The 19,737-nt window shown below is 40.8% G+C and overlaps 1 protein-coding gene across 1 annotated transcript; it reads right to left on the bottom strand.

Moving 5' to 3' along the window:
* Positions 1 to 18,836: 18,836 nt before the first annotated feature.
* Positions 18,837 to 19,179, bottom strand: LOC122737094 (cytochrome c oxidase subunit 7B, mitochondrial-like). The gene has a single exon (XM_043979530.1). It carries the CDS (start codon positions 19,168 to 19,170, stop codon positions 18,928 to 18,930), a length of 243 nt encoding a protein of 80 aa, XP_043835465.1. The 5' UTR covers positions 19,171 to 19,179; the 3' UTR covers positions 18,837 to 18,927.
* Positions 19,180 to 19,737: the final 558 nt, after the last annotated feature.

The following is a 19,737-nucleotide window of genomic DNA, read 5'->3' as shown; positions in this document are numbered from 1 at the left end:
TATATGTACAATCACATTAAACACATTTTTGCATTAGTCATGCTGTGAAAGAAGAATCAGAGCATAAGGGAAAAAACCTCAAAAAAGAAGGGAAAAACAGCCCCAAAGTAGAAAAAGTATGGTGAACCCCATATTTTAACCTTGCTCAACTTTTGAGTACTGTGCTCAGCCAGACTACAGGCAATGGGAATAGTCCTCAGGTGCGAAGATTAGGCTGAAGGATGTGGTAACTTTGAGAACCACCTTTACAGGGAATAATTAATGGAGAGTACCTATACATGTCCTTTAAACCAGGAGACATTGTGATATGGCCTTTAGCCCAGCTGTAGTCACCTTTATTAAGATAATTAAGACCTTATAGGAAGCCATTGTTGTTGTTTGTCCTTCCTTTGTAGAGGACCATGACATCAGGAGGTGATGTCTTGAATTGGATTTAAGTGAGGGAGGGCTGTGCAAAGTCACTAGCCTCACTCTCTCCTCCAGAGCCATCTGGGTCCAGTGGCAAGATATATATTCGGATGATTGGAGATGGCCCTGGATGTTTAAGGCAATTGGGGTTAAGTGACTTTCCTATAGTCACACAGCTAGTAAGTGTCTGAGGTGACATTTGAACTCAGGTCCTCCCAACTTCAGAGCCAGTGCTCTATCCACTGCACCACCTAGCTGCCCTGTCAAAACCATAATCCCACTTGGAAAGATGGTAGTGTTGTGCTTCAGTTTTCTTGGCAAAGTGTTTTGCCATTTCTTTCTCCAGCTCATTTTACAGATGAGGAAACTGAGGTAAAAAACAGCGTTAAATGATTTGCCCAGGGTCATACAGCTACTAAATGTCTGTACCATGTAGCTACTGATAATTATTTGGTAAAATTCCCTTATTTTTCCAGAGATACTGTATGAAAACCTAGCCAAACAAATTAAAGGTCACACAAGATAACCAGACTGAACTGGCTGATATGCAAATAATCAGACATTCCTGAGGACAATAGAAGCACAAATCAAATAGTCTTCTCCTGAGTCTTCTGGAAACAATCTTCAGCTGTGTTGGCTCCCCAACATCCCAGAGCCAATGCGGAGTGGGAGTTACATAGATCTTATCTACAAAAATTTCCAGAGGCTTCCAGCTTGCTATTGTATGGAGCAAACTGCCTCAGTTTACCCAAATAACTCGAGACCACCAAGTCAAGCAGAGACAGATTTATTACATTCCCATAGGAATGGGCAAACTCAATACCTGAGTCGTGCTAGCTAATACATGCCTTGAGCTTTTATAGGGGAAGTCCCCAAGCACACTAGGGCAAGCTCACAATCTAACATCCAATCCTGTCTCACCCAGGGTGCGTGTTTAGCTCGTGATCAATGTATTGGAGACATGTATATGTGTTCCAGGAACAAGGGGGAAAAGGGGAGGGGGAACAAGGTCAAACCAAAGGAAGAGGAAACAGGGGAGTGACAGATGTTTCAGATCTCACAGTTCCCACTGACTCCCCTCTCATGGCCCCTGTCTCTAAAGATATTCAACCTGAATAACAGGAAGAGTCACTCAGGTGCTTCAGCATTGTTCTGTAGTCGTGTTAATTCTAGAAGGATGACAGAGTTAAAATTTATCTTCGGATATGTTGGGAAGAAAAGAATAATCCATTGTTGGGACCCCAGGGCCAAGGGGATTCTGCTCTGAGAAAAAGAGACATGTCACTTAACATCTGGTCTCAACTTAATTGCTGCATCCTGTGCCGAGCCCTGTCCTTTCTTCTTGAGTCCCGAGTATTGAATTGGTGGGCAAACTCCCTGACCCACTCAACAGGGACTGGGGTTCTGACACATTATGGATTGCAGACAAAACTAATATGTAGCTGACAAGTGGGGAGACTGAGCAGAAGTAAAAATACTGTTAATTGGCGATAAAACTTAAAGGAGACAGTGAGAATTTGACAAGCAATAAACTTCTAAACGAACTATACTGGGGCAGGGCTGGGTACCTTCCAGACCCCATCCTCAGAGTTTAATCTGACTCAAATCCATAATCATATCATACAATATCCACATCATTTGCTTTCTAGGAGTGAATTATCAGACTAATATGTATTGTGCAAATGGAATTAAGAGCATTGTGTTGGGGCAGCTAGGTGGTGCAGTGGATAAGGCACTGGCCCTGGAGTCAGGAGTACCTGAGTTCAAATCCAGCCTCAGACACTTAACACTTACTAGCTGTGTGACCCTGGGCAAGTCACTTAACCCCAATTGCCTCACTAAAAAAAAAAAGCATTGTGTTGTAAACTCAGGAAGCTAGGAGTTAATTAATCTGGACCTGGCTGATCCAAGGACTGCACAACCTCCCCTTCCAACTGCTTAAATATTCTTCCACATGTTATGGGCCCATAGCACCCCAGAAGTTCTCTGGGGCACATCAAAGAACCTTCTCCTTGAGAAACTAAACCAGAGGACAGACATGCCTAGAGAGACAAGTGGAGCCAGATTGGACTGAGCTAGCTCCTTGAGTGACCCCCACCCTTCATTCTAGTCTCCATCAACCCTGGGGCGATAAGATTAGGTGTGGCTGCTTCCTTTGTCTCCTGAGGAGATGGCTTGAGAGATCTGCAGCCACCCCTCACCCAATTCCTCCAGCCACCACCAGTGGGGGATGGTCCTCCCACACTAAAGGAACTTTCCACAGTCAGATGGTCACCCCCATCAGTCCTCTATAAAAGTACCTGCCTGTCTCCTGCTCGAGGAGATTGGTATCTTAGAGCCATGCTCTGTGCCATGCTTTTCTCCCCATGAGAAGTCCAAGGACTTCTTTCATGGTTTCCCTTCCCTTCCCCTTCCCTTCCTCAGCCCCAAATAAACTATTCTAACTGCTTTTATGTGCAAGAGGGTGTAATTCTTTAAAGAGGAATTCCTAAGGACCCCAAACCCCTATCTCCTTCCCAAACCCTATGGGCCCCTACTTCACCCCCACTCAGCAGGAAGCAGTAACAGAAGAGATGATCTTTGTCCTTTTTCCTGGGGTATATGAAAAGGGGGGGAATGATGTAGGAGGCAAAAAAGGGTTAATAGAAAAACCCAAGACCCAAGCTCTAATTCAGATATTAGCTCCAAAAGGGAGTTAGATCCCAGTTAATGGATAACTTATGTTAGGTTCTCATACCCATAGTGATCAACATCCATAATGGACCAGAGTGGGTCAGGTCAAAATAACAATAAAGGAAAAAGACAGCCTGTAGAAATTCTAATGAAAAATGATTCTATTTTGAAACTAGCCATGGGAATCAGAAAGAGACATGTGCAGAAAAAGCCAAATTTGTCCCCAGATTCACCTTATGACGTGTAAACCCCCAAAACACACCTCCACTGAAAAAGATACCCGCCTTGGGGGTTGGCTTAGGACCCCAGGAATTCCAAATTAGGATAAGCCCTCCCCTGAAATACCCCTAGGTGGAGAATATTATAATGAGTAGGACAGGCCCTCCCCTGTACCTCCCCAAGGTGGAGATTATTATAATGAGACTGATGATCAATTTATCCATACTATAAATATGACTGTCTTTCCTTTCCTTATTCGAGAGATACCTTTCCAATATTCTGGTTCTCTCCCTGTGGTCACCCACAGTATTGCAATAAAACTTGGGAAACTGAGTCACTGAGTCTTGTAATTCTCTTGGGATGACTCACAATCAATTGGACCCCCAAATTCCAGCCCACATCACTACCCCTTACCCCTTACCCCATTTTCCCCATGACACACATCTCACTGGAATCTCTTCCACATCTCATTGGATTCTCTTGAAAGATTTCCCATTTAATTGCATATAACCCACTTGCTGAGAAGAATAAAAATAGGTGCTTGTCTTTATAAATAACTGTGATTCACTCTGCTTGTTTTTGTGGGGGACAGATTTCTGTGTAACACTACCCACTTGAGAAGAGATTGATTTATGAGCTTATTAGATGTTTTTCTCACAAAGAATGAGAAGGCACAAGGTCTGTCCTGTGCTGTAAAGTTAGAGGATGAACAGAACAGAGCCATGTGGCCCAGAATGGCCAGGATTGGAATTATAACAGTGAGAGGGACTGGAGGACATTGAATAATGCAAAGTTGACCCTCTGTGACAATCTAGAGCAGGCAGGACAGCAACTGATAGACTGAAGAAAATTCCATGACACTAGACAGAATTCAGGTACACACCCTGATGTTTTCTCTATTGCTTTGTGCGCTGCCAGCCAGAAAGTTGTTCAGGTGGATCCAGAAAATGATTGTGATTTAAAAGTCATTGTTTCAGCCTATGTTAATCAACTGGCAGCAGACATTTGTGATGACTTTCATAAATCCTGCCCTGGCTATAGTGGGAAAACTATTAGTGAATTTAGGGGAATTGTTTCAAATGTGATGGGTGAAAGGAGAGGGAACTTAAGAAAGAAAAGGAAAATAAAGTTAAGGAAGTGACAATTTTGGTGGCAGAACCCCACTCCAATTCCTTTTGGTCTTATTTCCTTTTGCCTTTAATTGCCTATGGTGAGGCCTAAACCAGGATTTTTCCTTTAACAAATGGGATTTGATTTTTTATCTCAAGTTCTGGGTAGAATAGTAAATAGAGAGAAGACCTCTGAGTCAGTCATTTTCAGTTGTGTATGACTCTTCATGACCCCATTTGTGGTTTCCTTGGCAAAGATACTGGAGTGCTTTGCCATTTTCTTCTCCAGCTCATTTGGCAGATGAGGAAAGTGAAACAAAGAGGGTTAAGTGACTTCCCCAGGGTCACACAGCTACTAAGTGTCTGGAGCCAAATCTGAACTCGGATCTTCCTAACTCTAGACATGGTGCTCTGTCTATTCACTGCACCACCTAGCTGACCCTTAAACCCAAGACTTGGGTTTAAATCCTGTCTCTGATACTTATATTGTGACTCAGGGGAAATCCTTAACTTCTCAGCTGCCTAGACAACTTTCTAAGACTATAAATTGTGGGAAAGCTGCCTTTATGCATTAGGAAAGGGAGTTTCCTCACCTTTAAGTTTCCTATGCCAATGAAATCACAGGTCCTTGTAGGTGCTTAATAAAAGTTTAACTGACTCTGCAAAAATAATAATAATAATTGGGGGCAGCTAGATGGCTCAGTGGATAGAGCACTGGCCCTGGATTCAGAATGACCTGAGTTAAAATCCAGCCTCAGACATTTAACATTTACTAGCTGTGTGACCCTGGGCAAGTCACTTAACCCCAATTGCCTCACTCCCCCCCCAAAAAAAAATTGTACATAAGATACACTTTTTTCTTTCTTTCTTTTTTTTTTGTGGGGCAATGAGAGTTACTTGCCCAGGGTCACATAGCTAGTAATTGTCAAGTGTCTGAGTCTGGATTTGAACTCAGGTCCTCCTGAATCCAGGGCCTGTACTTTATCTACTGTGCCACCTAGCTGCCCACAAGAAACACTTTTAAAGTTTATTCTGCATTAGTAACATTTTCTTAAGTCTAGATAATCAACAAAACAAAAAAAAAACCCAAGCCATTTTGTAGCATTTGTGGATTTCTGAGGTGTAACTAAAAATTCAACAACTGATTCTAGCAAGCCAATTAGAGCTGGCTGTAGCACACCACTGGAGTTAGGTGGTCTCCTACCTGTTTAGGCAGCCATTTTGGCCAGAACCTGGATTTTTTTTTTTTACTTATATGAGCTGATGCAGAGTGAAGTGGAACCAGGAAACTAATATTCTCGCTCATTTTAAGAATGTAAACAAAAGGAAACACAATTTTTTTTAAAAAAGGGAATGAAATAAAAATCCATGTTGTGTTAATCATAATGATCAAGGCTGATCCCAGAAGAGAGCTGAGAAAATGCACCTCTCTTTCCTCTTTGCACATGACAAAATATTGCAGACCCCCTGTTTTTCAGAGCTAAGGCCCACCCATCTCTGAGCATGGAATAACAACAATCCTTTGTGCCCAACCTCTAGATGATCTCACTCTCTGGCAAAATCACATAATTATTGTCTTGCTTTGACCAGTACCAGGTGTTGTTCTCCGAGCTTTGACAAGCACCAGACAAGCTTGGAAAGTACCCATGTTCCAGTCATGAAGCCCTGCTATAAATCAAACTTTTCTTATTGTTGCTGTTACCCCTCATTGTCAGGGCTACAGCTCACTGAGTAGCCACTAGTCTAAGTACTGAGATCTCCGCACACTGCCTCAGGTACCCCTACTACAGGCGGGGCCCTGGCACATGTGTGGATAGTTTCTCCTTGCTTGCAAGCTGTTTCCCTCAGTCTGAAAATAAAACTTCTATTTAATTCCTGACTCTCCTGTCTCTAGCCTGCTCTGTTTGGCCCCAGCCATCCACAGATTAGAGCCCATTTTCACCAGGTTGAGACAGAGTTTGGGGACCATAGGTATGGAATACATGATTGATATATTTTTTTTTCTGTGGGGCAATGAGGGTTAAATGACTTGCCCAGGGTCACACAGCTAGTTAAGTGTCAAGTGTCTGAGGCCGGATCTGAACTCAGGTCCTCCTGAATCCAGGGCCAGTGCTTTATCCACTGTGCCACCTAGCTGCCCTCCATGATTGATATATTGATTGGTTTTGCTGAAGTGGTTTTTTCCTCCTTCTTTTTAAAATTTTTGGTATAAAGGGATTGCTTATTGGGTAGGAAAGGTGGAGAGGTATAGTTTCAGAAATAAAATTAAAGACAAAAAAAAAGATATTAATCAAAATACAATTTTAAAAGTGACCATTTTTAGATAAACTTGGTGAGAAAAGAGGTCAGCAATTGAGGCAAAAACACTTTGTAACTAGGATAAATCAGTTAACAAGTATAATAAGGTGGCTGTCCAGTTCTGGAAACAAAGATCCTTTCAAGGAAAGGGACCTGGATACAGAGAGAGTGAGAGAGACCCTGCTATGGTAGAATGGGGGAGAAAGAAGGAAGGGAATACAGATCCTGGAATGATTCCATGTACAACCAATGCTACTTCTGCCTCTAGTAATGAAGTTTCAGATAACAAAAGGTGAGTTTGAAATGCATCTTCTTTGTGAATAGAGGTACTGCTGTTTTCATTAAACACTGACTCTATTGAAGCATTGTCCTACCTATGAGGGATTCAAAGATCTATTATACATGCTCTCTGCCCTTATTAAATTTACAGCTTTCTTGGAGAGACATCCCTAGCATATGATATAATGAGAAAACATGTGCTAAACTGTAGGAATACAACAGACTCTCTACATTATATTTTTGTTTGTTTATTTTTTTAATCATAAAAGCATTTTATTGTTTCCAGTTACATGTAAAGATAGATTTAGACATTTGTTTTCATAAGATTTTTAGTTCCAAACTTTTCTCCCTCCCTCCCTTTCCTCCCCCCTCCCCAAGACAACAAGTGATCTGATATAGGTTATATATGTACAGTCATATTAAACACATCAGTCATGTTGTGAAAGAAGAATCAGAACAAAAGGGGAAAACCTCAAAAAAGAAAAAAAACAACAACAGAAAAGTAAAAATCGTATGGTTCAACGATCTATATTCAGATTCCATAGTTCTTTTTTCTGGATATGGAGAGCATCTTTCAGCATGAATCCTTTGGAATTGTCTTGGATCATTCTACATTACATTTTTACTCATGATTCTTCTATGTTTTTCAAAGGTTTTGTTATTTTTTTTACCAGTTTCAGTCATGTACCACTCTTCATGACACATTTTGGGATTTTCTTGGCAAAGATACTGGAATGTTGGTCGTTTCCTTCTCTGGCTTATTTCACAGATGAAGAAATTGAGGCAGACAGGGTTAAGTAACTTACCCAGGGTCACACAGCTAAGTGTCTGAAACTGGAATTGAACTCGGGTTTTCTTGACTCCAGGTTTGGAGCTTTATCCAGTGTGCCACCCAGCTGCCCTTTTCAAAGGTTAGATTATATATATACATATATATATATATATATATATATATATATAGGGGGTGGCAGGGCAATGAGGGTTAAGTGACTTACCCAGGGTCACACAGCTTGTAATTGTCAAGTGTCTGAGGTTAGATTTGAACTCAGATCCTTCTGAATGAAGGGCCGGTGATCTATCCACTGCACCACCTACCTGCCCTGTAGGTTAGATAATTTTTAAAGTTTATGTTATCCAAAGAGTGTCCAATGAACAAGAAAATAGTCTCCTGAATATCAAAAATTCAGGGAAAAGGGACAAATTTTCTGTGAAGTGAGAAAAATGAAGTTGGAGTTGTTTACAGCAGTGGTTCTCAAGAGTATTGTCCATAGACCCCTGGGTATCATCTAGCCTGCATGGACCCTGTCTCTTTAGGGCAGTATTTCTAGAAATGTAGTCTCAGGGGAACTGTGAGCATCTTTCAGAGGGTCTCTGAGGTCAAAACCATTTTTGTGAGAATACTAAGACATTTATATTCTAATTCAGTAAATATCAATCTACACACACACACACACACACACACACACACACACACACCCCCTATTCCCATAGAAACAAAAATTCTTTGTGAGAGAACATCCTCAAATAGTTTTTAAGAGAGTTAAGAGGGGGCAGCTAGGTGGCGCAGTGGATAAAGCACCGGCCCTGGATTCAGGAGTACCTGAGTTCAAATCTGGCCTCAGACACTTACTAGCTGTGTGACCCTGGGCAAGTCACTTAACCCCCATTGCCCTGCTAAAATTAAAAAAAAGAGAGAGAGAGTAAAGAGAGGGGCAGCTAAGTGGTGCAGTGGATAGTACCTGCCCTGAATTTAGGAGGACTTCAGTTCAAATCTAGCCTCAGATATTTATTAGCTGTGTGACCCTGGGCAAGTCACTTAAACCTCATTGCCCTCCCCCCCCAAAAAAAAAGAGGGTAAAGAGATTCTGAGATCAAAAAGTTTTAGAACCCCAAGTATAGTAAAGGAGACACTGATGTTTTGCACACAAAGTTAGAGAGTCACCTACAAACTTTAAATTACTAAATGACATTTTGAATGGAAAAAACTGAAAAGACGCAGGGAATGAGAAGGATGGAAAAACCTTTTGATAGGGCCAGCTAGCTGGCACAGTGGATAGAGCACCAGCCCTGGATTCAGGAGGACCTGAGTTCAAATCCAGACTCAGACGCACACTTAGCACTACCTGTGTGACCCTGGGCAAGTCACTTAACCCCAATTGCCTCAAAAAAAAAAAAAAGAAAGAAAAACCTTTTGAGAGAACATGTGGGAAGCTCTAAAGACCAGAATATTCAATAAATATGCATCATGTGCAATCAGTACTGATATGCATATTCATATTGCAGAATTTTGGCATCATTTTCACACTTACTAAGAAAAGCCAATATGTATGTCTATAATACACATACCTTATAGTTCATATTCAGGGATGATCACTATCTCCTTACATACGAGTGAAAAGTCTTCGTAATCCCAGGTCTTTGATCACATTGATGTAGATCTTCCCTCCTACCTATGTAGATTGCCTTCTTATCCTGTGTATTTCTTATTTCTATCTTCCTATAAATACATAATCTGTCCATTTTTCATCTACCCAACTTGCTTCTGATTTTCCTCTGCTTCTTTTTTTTTAAATAGTTTTAGTTATTTTCACATGCATTTATGTTCTGTCCTTTCCATTCCCTTACCCCTTTTTGAACAACAATCAAAAAAGAAAAAGAAAACCCTCATCATAAATATACATAACTCGACTAAACTAATCCTACATTGGCAGACCCCAAAATATATGTCTCTCTGCATTTATCATCTATCTAGCAGAAGGTGAGTAGTACTATTCCCTCTTCAGTCTTCTGGACTACTAACTTATCATAGCAGTGATGAGGGTTCTAAAGTCTTTCAGAGTTGTTTTTTTTCTATATCATTATTAAATTGTTCTCTTAGTTCTGCTCCCTTTGATCTCCCTCGGTTCACAGAGGTCTTCTCATTTTCCTACTGTCCATCTTGTTATTTTTTTTTAATGGTACAAAATAATTCCATTAGGTTCATATGCTGCAATTTGTTTAACCATTTCCCATTAGGACATCTTAATTTCTTATTTTTTAGCCATTGTGAAAATAGCTGCTATAAATATTTTTGTACATCTAGATCCTTTTTTTAAAAAATTTTTTTTTGGGGTGGGGCAATGAGGGTTAAGTGACTTGCTCAGGGTCACAAAGCTAGTGTCAAATGTCTGAGGCCGGATTTGAACTCAGGTCCTCCTGAATCCACATCTAGATCCTTTAAAAAAAATCTTTTTGGGGCTTATGCCTAGTAATTGTATCAATGGGTCAAAAGGTATGAATAATTTAGTAACTTTTTAGCATTGTCCCAAATTGCTTTCCAGAATCATTGGGCCAACTCATAACATTTTCTGACAGCCTCCCTCACACCCAACATTTGTTATTTTCCCCTTTTGTCATTGTTGTTGTTTGTCCTTCATTTTTGAAGAGGATCATGACATCAGGAGGTAATCTCATGACTTGCACTGAATTGCATTTAAGTGAGGGAGGGCTGGGCAAGGTCACCAACCTCACTCTCTCCTCCAGAGCCATCTGGGTCTAGTGGCAGGATATAGATCAGGACCACTGGAGATGGCCCCTGATGTTTAAGGCAATTGCAATTAAGTGACTTGCCCAGGGGTCACATAGCTAGTAAGTGTCTGAGATGAGATTTGAATTCAGGTCCTCTTGACTCCAGGGCTAGTGCTCTATCCACTGTGCCATATAGCTACCCCTCTTTTGTCATACATGCCAGTTTGATGGCTATGAGGTGAGACCTTAAAGTTTGCCTTTTCTAATATTTTGTACACGTCAGTGGTCAAAGTTCATTCAAATCTAAGGTGAGACTCAGTTTACACTAAAGATAGGGTTCACACTCACAGTGAACTTGCCTAGACATGATTTAAAAAAAAAATTTTTTTTAAGTGAGGCAATTGGGGTTAAGTGACTTGCCCAGGGTCACACAGCTAGTACGTGTCAAATGTCTGAGGCCAGATTTGAACTCAGGTACTCCTGACTCCAGGGCCGGTGCTCTATCCACTGTGCCACCTAGCTGCCCCTAGACATGATTTCTTGATGTTCAAGTAAATGATACAGTGGTGATGCCAGCCAGTTTATGACATAGCTAACCAGGGTTTATGTGGGCAGAATTTGGGGTCAAATTGATCATGAGTCATCCCAAAAGAATTACAAGACTCAGTGACTCAGTTTCCCAAGTTTTACTGCAATACTGTGAGTGACCACAGGGAGAGAACCAGAATATTGGAAAGGTATCTCTCTCAAATAGTGAAAGAAAAGAGTTACATTTATAGTATAGATAAATTGATTTATCAGTCTCATTATAATAATCTCCACCTTGGGGAGGTACAAGGAAGGGACTGTCCTACTTATTATAATATTCTCCACCTTGGAGTGTTACAGGGGAGGGCTTATCCTAATTTGGAGTTCCTGGGGTCCTAAGCCAGCCCCTGAGGCGGGTACCTTTTTCAGTGGAGGTGTGTTTTGGGGATTTACACGTCATAAAGTGAATCTGGGGACAAATTTGGCCTTTTCTGCACATGTCTCTTTCTGGTTCCCATGACTAGTTTCAAAACAAATTAATTTTTCTTTTATTTCTGGTCTAAGTTTCTGTAGCCTGCCAATTCCTTTATGGTTATATTCTTAGGCCATCATAGCCTAGCTCCCTCTGTTCCTGTTATGGGTACTGATTACTGTGGGTAAGAGAACCTAGCATCCTGACTTGTAAGTTATCCATTAACTGGGGACTGACTCCTTTTTAGAGCTGATATCTGAATTAGAGTTTGGACCTTAGGTTTTTCTATTAACCCCTTTTTGCCTCCTATATCAGGGTCACTTCCATGCTGATCTAGAACATGCCAGGGCATACTTAAGGTCTATCTGAGAGCTGGTTAGCACTGTCAGGATTGTAAAGTGACATGAGTGGCTTTGGAGAGTTGGGGCTGACCAGATGCAAGCCAGAGATTTCCCAGAGTTGATGGGAAGAAGCAATAGGCATTTGTGGATGAGATATCTGGGGTCAGCTAGATCTCTTTGTTCTGTCATGGGGTGCAGAGCACCCCAGAAGTTCTCTGGAGCACATCAAGGAAACTTCTCCTTGAGAAACTAAACCAGAGGACAGATAACGCCTAGAGAACTTCTGGGGTGCTCTGCACCCTATGACAGTTCCATCTTGCTGCCTAGTGGGAACTGGACTGTGGAAGTTCTGATTTCATACTTCTTCACTGACTGTCCCCATGCCTAGAATTCTTTCCCTCTTCAGCCTGGACTTCTTTGCTATCTTCAAGACTCAGCTTAAATCTCATCTTCTGTAGGAGGTCTTTCCCAGAACTCTCTCCTCTCCTTCCCACCATAATTGCTAGTACCTTCCCTCTGGGATTTCCTCCCATTTACTCTGAATATATAAAGTATATATAATTTTTTGCACATTGTTTCCCTCATTGCCCTCTTTGAAGGCAGAGCTTATGTTTTGGCCTTTCTTGGTATCCCTAGCACTTAATTTGGTGTCTAACATATAAAAAGTGCTTCAAACATACTTGTTGGCTGACTGAGGTTTTCCGAAGTAAATATGGTTTTGATTTTTTTTTTTTTAGTGAGGCAATTGGGGTTAAGTGACTTGCCCAGGGTCACACAGCTAGTAAGTGTTAAGTGTCTGAGGCCAGATTTGAGCTCAGGTCCTCCTGACTCCAGGGCCAGTGCTCTATCCACTGTGCCACCTAGCTGCCCCTATGTTTTTGATTTTGCAAAATGAAAGAACACCAAGGACTTGACTTGAAGATCGAATTCTTTTATGTTTGAAATATTGGGAAAAATTGGGAAGAAAAGTGAAAATTAGCAAGTTTTAATGGCTTGAGAAAGGATATAATTATTAAAATTGGGAGAGGGAGGGGCTGGATCTGTGATTTCATCAGTTTAAGGACATCCCTGGACCTCTCCAATGCAGAAACTCTCTATTTTAATGGTGTTTCTGAGTTGCATGGATGGGTAGTGAGGAGCAGGTTGTTTCTATTTTGTCAAATATCTTGGGGTTTGGCCTAGATTTAAAAAAATCCTATTTGGTTTTTTTCCCCCCAAAAAGATGGGATGATTAATTCTTTGTTTTGTAGTTTTCATTTGTCATTTCTTGAAATACAGCTCTGAAAAAACAGGCTTTGAAAAAGCCCATTGTGATTCATTCTGCCTCTTTTTTTTTTTTTGCAGGGCAATGGGGGTTAAGTGACTTGCCCAGGGTCACACAGCTGGTAAGTGTCAAGTATCTGAGGTCGGATTTGAACTCAGGTAGTCCTGAATCCAGGGCCAGTGCTCTATCCCCACTGCCACCTAGCAGCCTCCACCTGTTGTGATTCAAATGGAGTTACTTGACTATAACCCAACTAATTCATTGGGACTCTCACTGAATGCCCAATAATAGTCCCCAGCCCAAGTCTTTCTTGCTCACAGTTTGGGTTTTGATAGCTCAGAGTGGGTGTAAACAGCAATTATTTTCTTTTCTGGCCAGAAATTCTGAGAGTCTTCCCCCCCTAGATTGATTCTTTTGTGATGGCAAACTAGGCCAATCTTTTGTCTCAATCCCTCCCCAGCCCTTAATCACTGAATGGGTGTTGCCTCAGTCAAAACAAGACCTGGGAAAGACCTTGGTTTTAAAAGGTCAAGGTCTCCCACTTTATCCGAGCCATCTTCAGTCTTCTAGACCATCTTGCCTGTGGATTCTGATGACTCCAGAGGAGAGAGTGAGGCTGATAACAGCTCTGCCTCACTTAACTCCAATTCAAAAGCTAGTCAAGACACACACCTATGTGTGATGTCATTGGTTTCCTTCAAGAACAAAGGACAAACAACAACATAGAGCAGTGGCCCTGGAATCAGGAGGACCTGAGTTCAAATGTGACCTCAGATACTTACTAATTGTATGACCCTGGGTGTGTCACATCCCTGATCCACTCTAAAAATTAATAAAACAGGATAACAATAATTACTTTTGCAAACTTTAGATTACTAAATGAATATTAGTTATTTACTTACATGATCTCTTTTTCACTTCTTACTACTACTTGTGGGCTAAATCTATTGACTTCAAGTTTTTGTATGACTGCAAACTAAGAATGTTTTTACATTTAAAAATATAAAGTTGTATTGTATTTGTTATGGGGGAGATGATGGAGTATGAGTTTGGGTTCTTAGGAATTCCTCTTTAAAGAATTATACGGGGTGGGGGGGGGCAGCTAGGTGGCACAGTGGATAGAGTACCAGCCCTGGAGTCAGGAGTACCTGAGTTCAAATCCGTCCTCAGACACTTAACACTTATTAGCTGTGTGACCCTGGGCAAGTCACTTAACCCCAATTGCTTCACCAAAAAAACCAACAACAACAAAAAAACACACAAAAAAGAATTACACCCTCTTACACACAAAAACAGTTAGAATAAGATGGTAGTGTGAGATTAAAATTGGATATTAGATCATAAATCTCCCCTACTCAACCTTTCCCTTAATTTATTTCCCAGACTAGTAAATGGAAGAAGCTTCTGGTTTTCTAGTTAGAGCTTTTATTGTATGGTAGTCACAAGGTGATGTTGATTAGAAGGATAGGAAAGTAGAAATACAATACAAATCGTCTTAAGTCTAGGCTTAGTCTATATTCCATATAAAACTCACCAAAACCCAAGGCCACCTTTGGGGTGCTGTTAACCGAGAGCCGGGCCGAGTCAAACTCCAGTCCGCGTCTGTGCAGCACAGCTAGGAGACCAGTGGAGCAGGAAAAAGTCCCCACTTCCGTTCTCTCCTTGCCTTTTAAGCTCACACCCCGGAAGTCGAGTGCTCAGCAGGCAATCTCGCGTGCGTCACAGGCAGACTGGTGTGCATAGCTCATGCTGTTGGTCTCCTCCCCAAAAGGGTGGTCCTAAAAAAAAAAACTGGCGTCTCTCCATTATCTAACCGACTGTTAAAACTTTTTACCACATTCCCCCCTTTTGTTCCTCAAGAAACAAAATATTTCCTTGACAGAACAGTAAAAATATTATAATAACTATTGCTAACTAATAATATGTGAACAACAATATAGAAAAGGAAGAGAGGAAAGTTTTGTCCAGAGGGGCGATTTTTTTTTTCCTCATGAACCGACGCTTTGACATCAGTCTTGCAAAGGGAGAGCCTCTGCAGAGAGTACATGTTACAGATAGTGTATATTATAACAGAAAGGAGATAGTAAAAACTAACAAAACATATAAAGTCTCTGAGTTCTCTTGTCTTCTTGAAGTGGTAAGATGTCATCAGGAGGAAACTGGATTCTGGTCTGGAAAACTGGATTCTGGACTCTGGTCTGGATTCTGGTCTGGAAAAACTGGATTCTGGACTCTGGTCTGGAAAGCTGGATTCTCTTCTTTAACTGTTTGAATTGCTGTATTTTTACTAAACCTTAGCATAGCATTTATATCCTTAGACTTCTAATAGAGGGTTGAGGTAGTTATGCAATCTGTAACATTTTTTACCACCGTAGTTTATTTAGGGGCAAGGGAAGGGGGGTGGAGGGAAACCATGAAAGAAATCCTTGGACCTCTCATGGGGAGATAGGTATGGAACAAAGCATGTGGCTCTGAGGTACCAATCTCCTTGAGTAGTAGCCCAGCAGGTACTTTTATATGGGACTGATGGGGGTGTGACCATCTGCCTGTGGAAAGTTCCTTTAGTGAGGGAGGACCATCCCCCCACTGGTGGTGGCTAGAGGAATTGGGTGAGGGGTAGCTACGGATCTCTCAAGCCATCTCTCTCTTCAGGACACAGAGGCTACAGCCACACCCAAAGTTATCTCCCCAGGGGTAAGGGAGATCAGAATGAAGGGTGGAGGTTCCAAAGCTAGCTCAGTCCAATCTGTTTCCCCTTATCTCTCTAGGCATATCTGTCTTCTGGTTTAGTTTCTCAAGGGCAAGATTCCTTGGTGTGCCCCAGAGAGCTTCTGGGGTGCTCTGCACCCTCAACATATTTAAAGATGTAAAAACCAGATCTTGCTTCTAGTCTGAGAACCTGGGGCACTAACTTCCCACCTCCACCCCTTACTTTCTTCAAACAGCTCCCAGAGTTTTCGATTCTAAGCTTTTGTATTTTATTATTTTCCAGTTACATGTAGAGATAGTTTTTAACATTTGTTTTTATAAGATTTTGAGTTCCAAATTTTTTTCCCTCTCTCCCTTCCCAAGGGAGATAAGACAGAAAGCAATCTGATATAAGGTACATACAATCACATTAAACACATTTCTGCAATAGTCATGTTGTGAAAGAAGAATCAGAACAAAAGGGGAAAACCTCAAAAACAAAAAAAAAGTAGAAACAGTATGGTTCAACCTGCATCCAGATTCCACAGTTCTTTTTTCTGGATGTGGAGAGCATTTTCCATTATGAGTGTTTTGGAGTTGTCTTGAGTCATTGTACTACTGAGAAGAGCTAAGTCCATCACAGTCTATCATCATACCATGTTGCTGTTACTGTGTACAGTGTTCTCCTGGTTCTGCTCACTTCACTCAGCATCAGTTCATGTAAGTCCAGTTTTTTCTGAAATCTGAAGGCTCATCATTTCTTATAGCACAATACTATTCCATTACATTCATATACCACAACTTGTTCAGCCATTCTGTCAATTTCCAATTCTTTGCCACCGCAAAGAGAGCTGCTATAAATATTTTTGTACATGTGGATCCTTTTCCCTCTTTTATGATCTCTTTGGAATACAGACCTAGTAGTGGTATTACTGGATCAAAGTGTTATGGGCCCATAGCACCCCAGAAGTTCTCTGGGGCACATCAAAGAACCTTCTCCTTGAGAAACTAAACCAGAGGACAAACAAGCCTAGGGAGATAAGTGGAACCAGATCAGACTGAACTAGCTCCTTGAGTGACCCCCATCCTTCATTCTAGTCTCCCTCAACCCTGGGGCAATAAGATTAGGTGTGGCTGCTTCCTTTGTGTCCTGAGGAGAGAGACTGCTTGAGAGATCTGCAGCCACCCCTCACCCAACTCTTTCAGCCACCAGCAGTGGGGGATGGTCCTCTCTCACTAAGGGAACTTTTCACAGTCATGGTCACCCCCATCAGTCCTCTGTAAAAGTACCTGCCTGTCTCCTGCTCAAGGAGATTGGTATCTCAGAGCCATGCTCTGTGCCATGACTTCTCCCCATGAGAAGTCCAAGGACTTCTTTCATTGTTTCCCTTCCCTTCCCCTTCCTTTAAATAAACTATGATCTTTAATTGCTTTTGTGTACAAGAGGGTGTAATTCTTTAAAGAGGAATTCTGGGGCAGCTAGATGGCACAGTGGATAAGCACCGGCCCTGGATTCAGGAGTACCTGAGTTCAAATCCAGCCTCAGACACTTACTAGCTGTGTGACTCTGGGCAAGTCACTTAACCCCAATTGCCTCACCAAAAAAAAAAAAATTGCTGTTAAAAAAAAAAAAGAGGAATTCCTAAGGACCCCAAACCCCTATCCCCTTCCCAAACCCCCTACCCCATTTTCCCCATGAAAAAAGGGTATGCACAGTACCATAGCCCTTTGGGAATAGTTCCAAATTGCTCTCCAGAATGGATCAGTTCACAACTCCACCAACAATGCATTATACTGTGTCTTAGTGTTCCAATTTTTCCACAGCTTCTCCAACACTTATTATTTTCCTTTTTTGTCACATTAGCCAATCTGATAGCTGTAAGGTGGTACCACAGAGTTGTTTTAATTTGCATTTCTCTAATCAATAGTTATTTAGAGCATTTTTTCATATGGCAATAGATAGCTTTGATTTTTTCATCTGAAAACTGCCTGTTCATATCCTTTGATCATTTCTCAATTGGGGAATGACTTGAATTCCTATAAATTTGATTTAGTTCCCTATATATTTTAGGAATGAAGCCTTTATCAGAAACACTGGCTATAAAAATTGTTCCCAGATTTCTGCTTCCCTTCTAATTTTGGCTGCATTGCTTCTGTTTGTACAAAACTTTTTAATTTAATGTAATCAGAATCATCCATTTTGCATTTCATAATATTTTCTAAGTTTTGTTTGGTCATAAATTCTTCTCCTCTCTATAGATCTGAGAGGTAAACTATTCCTTACTCTCCTAATTTACCTATGGTTATCACCCTTTATGTCTAAATCATCAGACTCTTAAAAAAATATAAAGATTTTTATTTACAGTTTTGAGTTCCAAATTTTATTCCTCCTTCCCTCCCCACCTCCTCTGCCCAAAGCAGTAAGCAATCAGATATAGGTTATACATGTTCGATTATGTAAAACATTACCATGTTAGTAATTTTATGTAAGAAAACTTGAATAAAATTTTTAAAAAGTGAAAAAACATCATGCTTCAATCTGTGTTCAATCAATATCAGTTCTTTCTTTGGAGGTAGTTAGTATGCTTCACATTAGTCCTTTGGGATTGTTTTGGATCATTGTATTGTTGAGAATAGTTAAGTCATTCACAATTCTTCATCAAACAATATTGCTGTCACTGTGAACAACATTCTCCTGGTTCTGCTAACTTCACTATACATCAGTTCATACAAGACTTTCCAGGCCTAACATCATCCTGTTTGTCATTTCTTATAGCACAATAATATTCCATCACCATCATATACCACAGTTTATTTAGCCATTCCCTAATTGATGGGCATTCCTTTGATTTCTAATTCTTAGCCACCACAAAGAGAGCTACTATAAATATTTTTGTACAAATAGAAAAATGTCTTTTTCTCATTTTGGGGATGTCTTTGGGATATAAACCTAGCAATGGTATTGGTGGATCAAAGGGTATGAACAGTTTGTTTTTTTGTTTTGTTTTGTTTTAATTTCAAATGCACTTTATTACATTAATAATGCCATGTTACAGTTGATTAACAGACTACCTTTACTTCGTATGTTAATTTTGGAACAATCCAGAATAGACGCCAGCTTTGATGAAAGGAATTTCTCCTTTACTGGCTCCTCCAATTTTTTGGGACAACTCTGCCAACAGGGGACAGGTTCCATTTGATTCCAATCTGGGTGGCTGCATATGCCCAAATGGCAAAACAGAAAGTGGTTCCACTTAGCAATATTGGGTTGCTATACTTATCATGAAAATTGGGCAGCCTGTCCTGGTGGTTCTGCCTTTCAGTGGTTTGCTGAAAGCTGCAAACTGAAAAGCGGCTCAAGGCTCTCCTAAACAGAGGGAACATTGCCAAAAGAGCAAGAAGAAACCACAGGGGACTCAGGTTGTCAACAGTGCGCCAAGTGCATTGCTTCATCCTTGTAAGAAGTCAAAAGAAACTGGGTATGCACAGTTTGATAGTCCTTTGGACATAGTTCCAAATTGCTCTCCAGAATGGTTGGATCCATTCACAACTTCACCAACAGTGGATTGGTGTCCCAGTTTTCCCATATCCCTTCCAACATCCAATATTTTCCTTTTTTGTAATATTTGCCACTCTGATAGGTGTGAGGTATTACCTCACAGTTGTTTTGATTTGCATTTCTCTGATCAATAGTGATTGTGAGAAAATAATGGGTTTTGGAATGTCCAAAGGCCCCAGTTTGAGGATATGAGAGTCAAAATTAGATATATGGAGCATTAATCTCCCCCTTTTATACTTTCCCATATATGTATATATATATATATATCCCTCCCAGACCAATAAGAAAAGGAGCCTCTGAGCTTTAGTTCATAAAGGATCAGGTTTTATTGCTTGGGAATTAATTAGACCACAAAGGTGAAACCAATTAATGAAATAAGGAAGTAGAAATGC

This window comes from Dromiciops gliroides, chromosome 1, assembly GCF_019393635.1.
Source record: "Dromiciops gliroides isolate mDroGli1 chromosome 1, mDroGli1.pri, whole genome shotgun sequence".
NCBI lineage: Eukaryota > Metazoa > Chordata > Mammalia > Microbiotheria > Microbiotheriidae > Dromiciops > Dromiciops gliroides.
The sequence above is the reverse complement of the archived record's forward strand: the minus strand, read 5'-3'. Positions and strand labels throughout refer to the sequence as shown.

Excerpts from the sequence above, each read along its gene's own strand:
- LOC122737094 (XM_043979530.1), bottom strand. The coding sequence starts at position 19,170 with ATGTTCCCTCTGTTTAGGAGAGCCTTGAGCCGCTTTTCAGTTTGCAGC.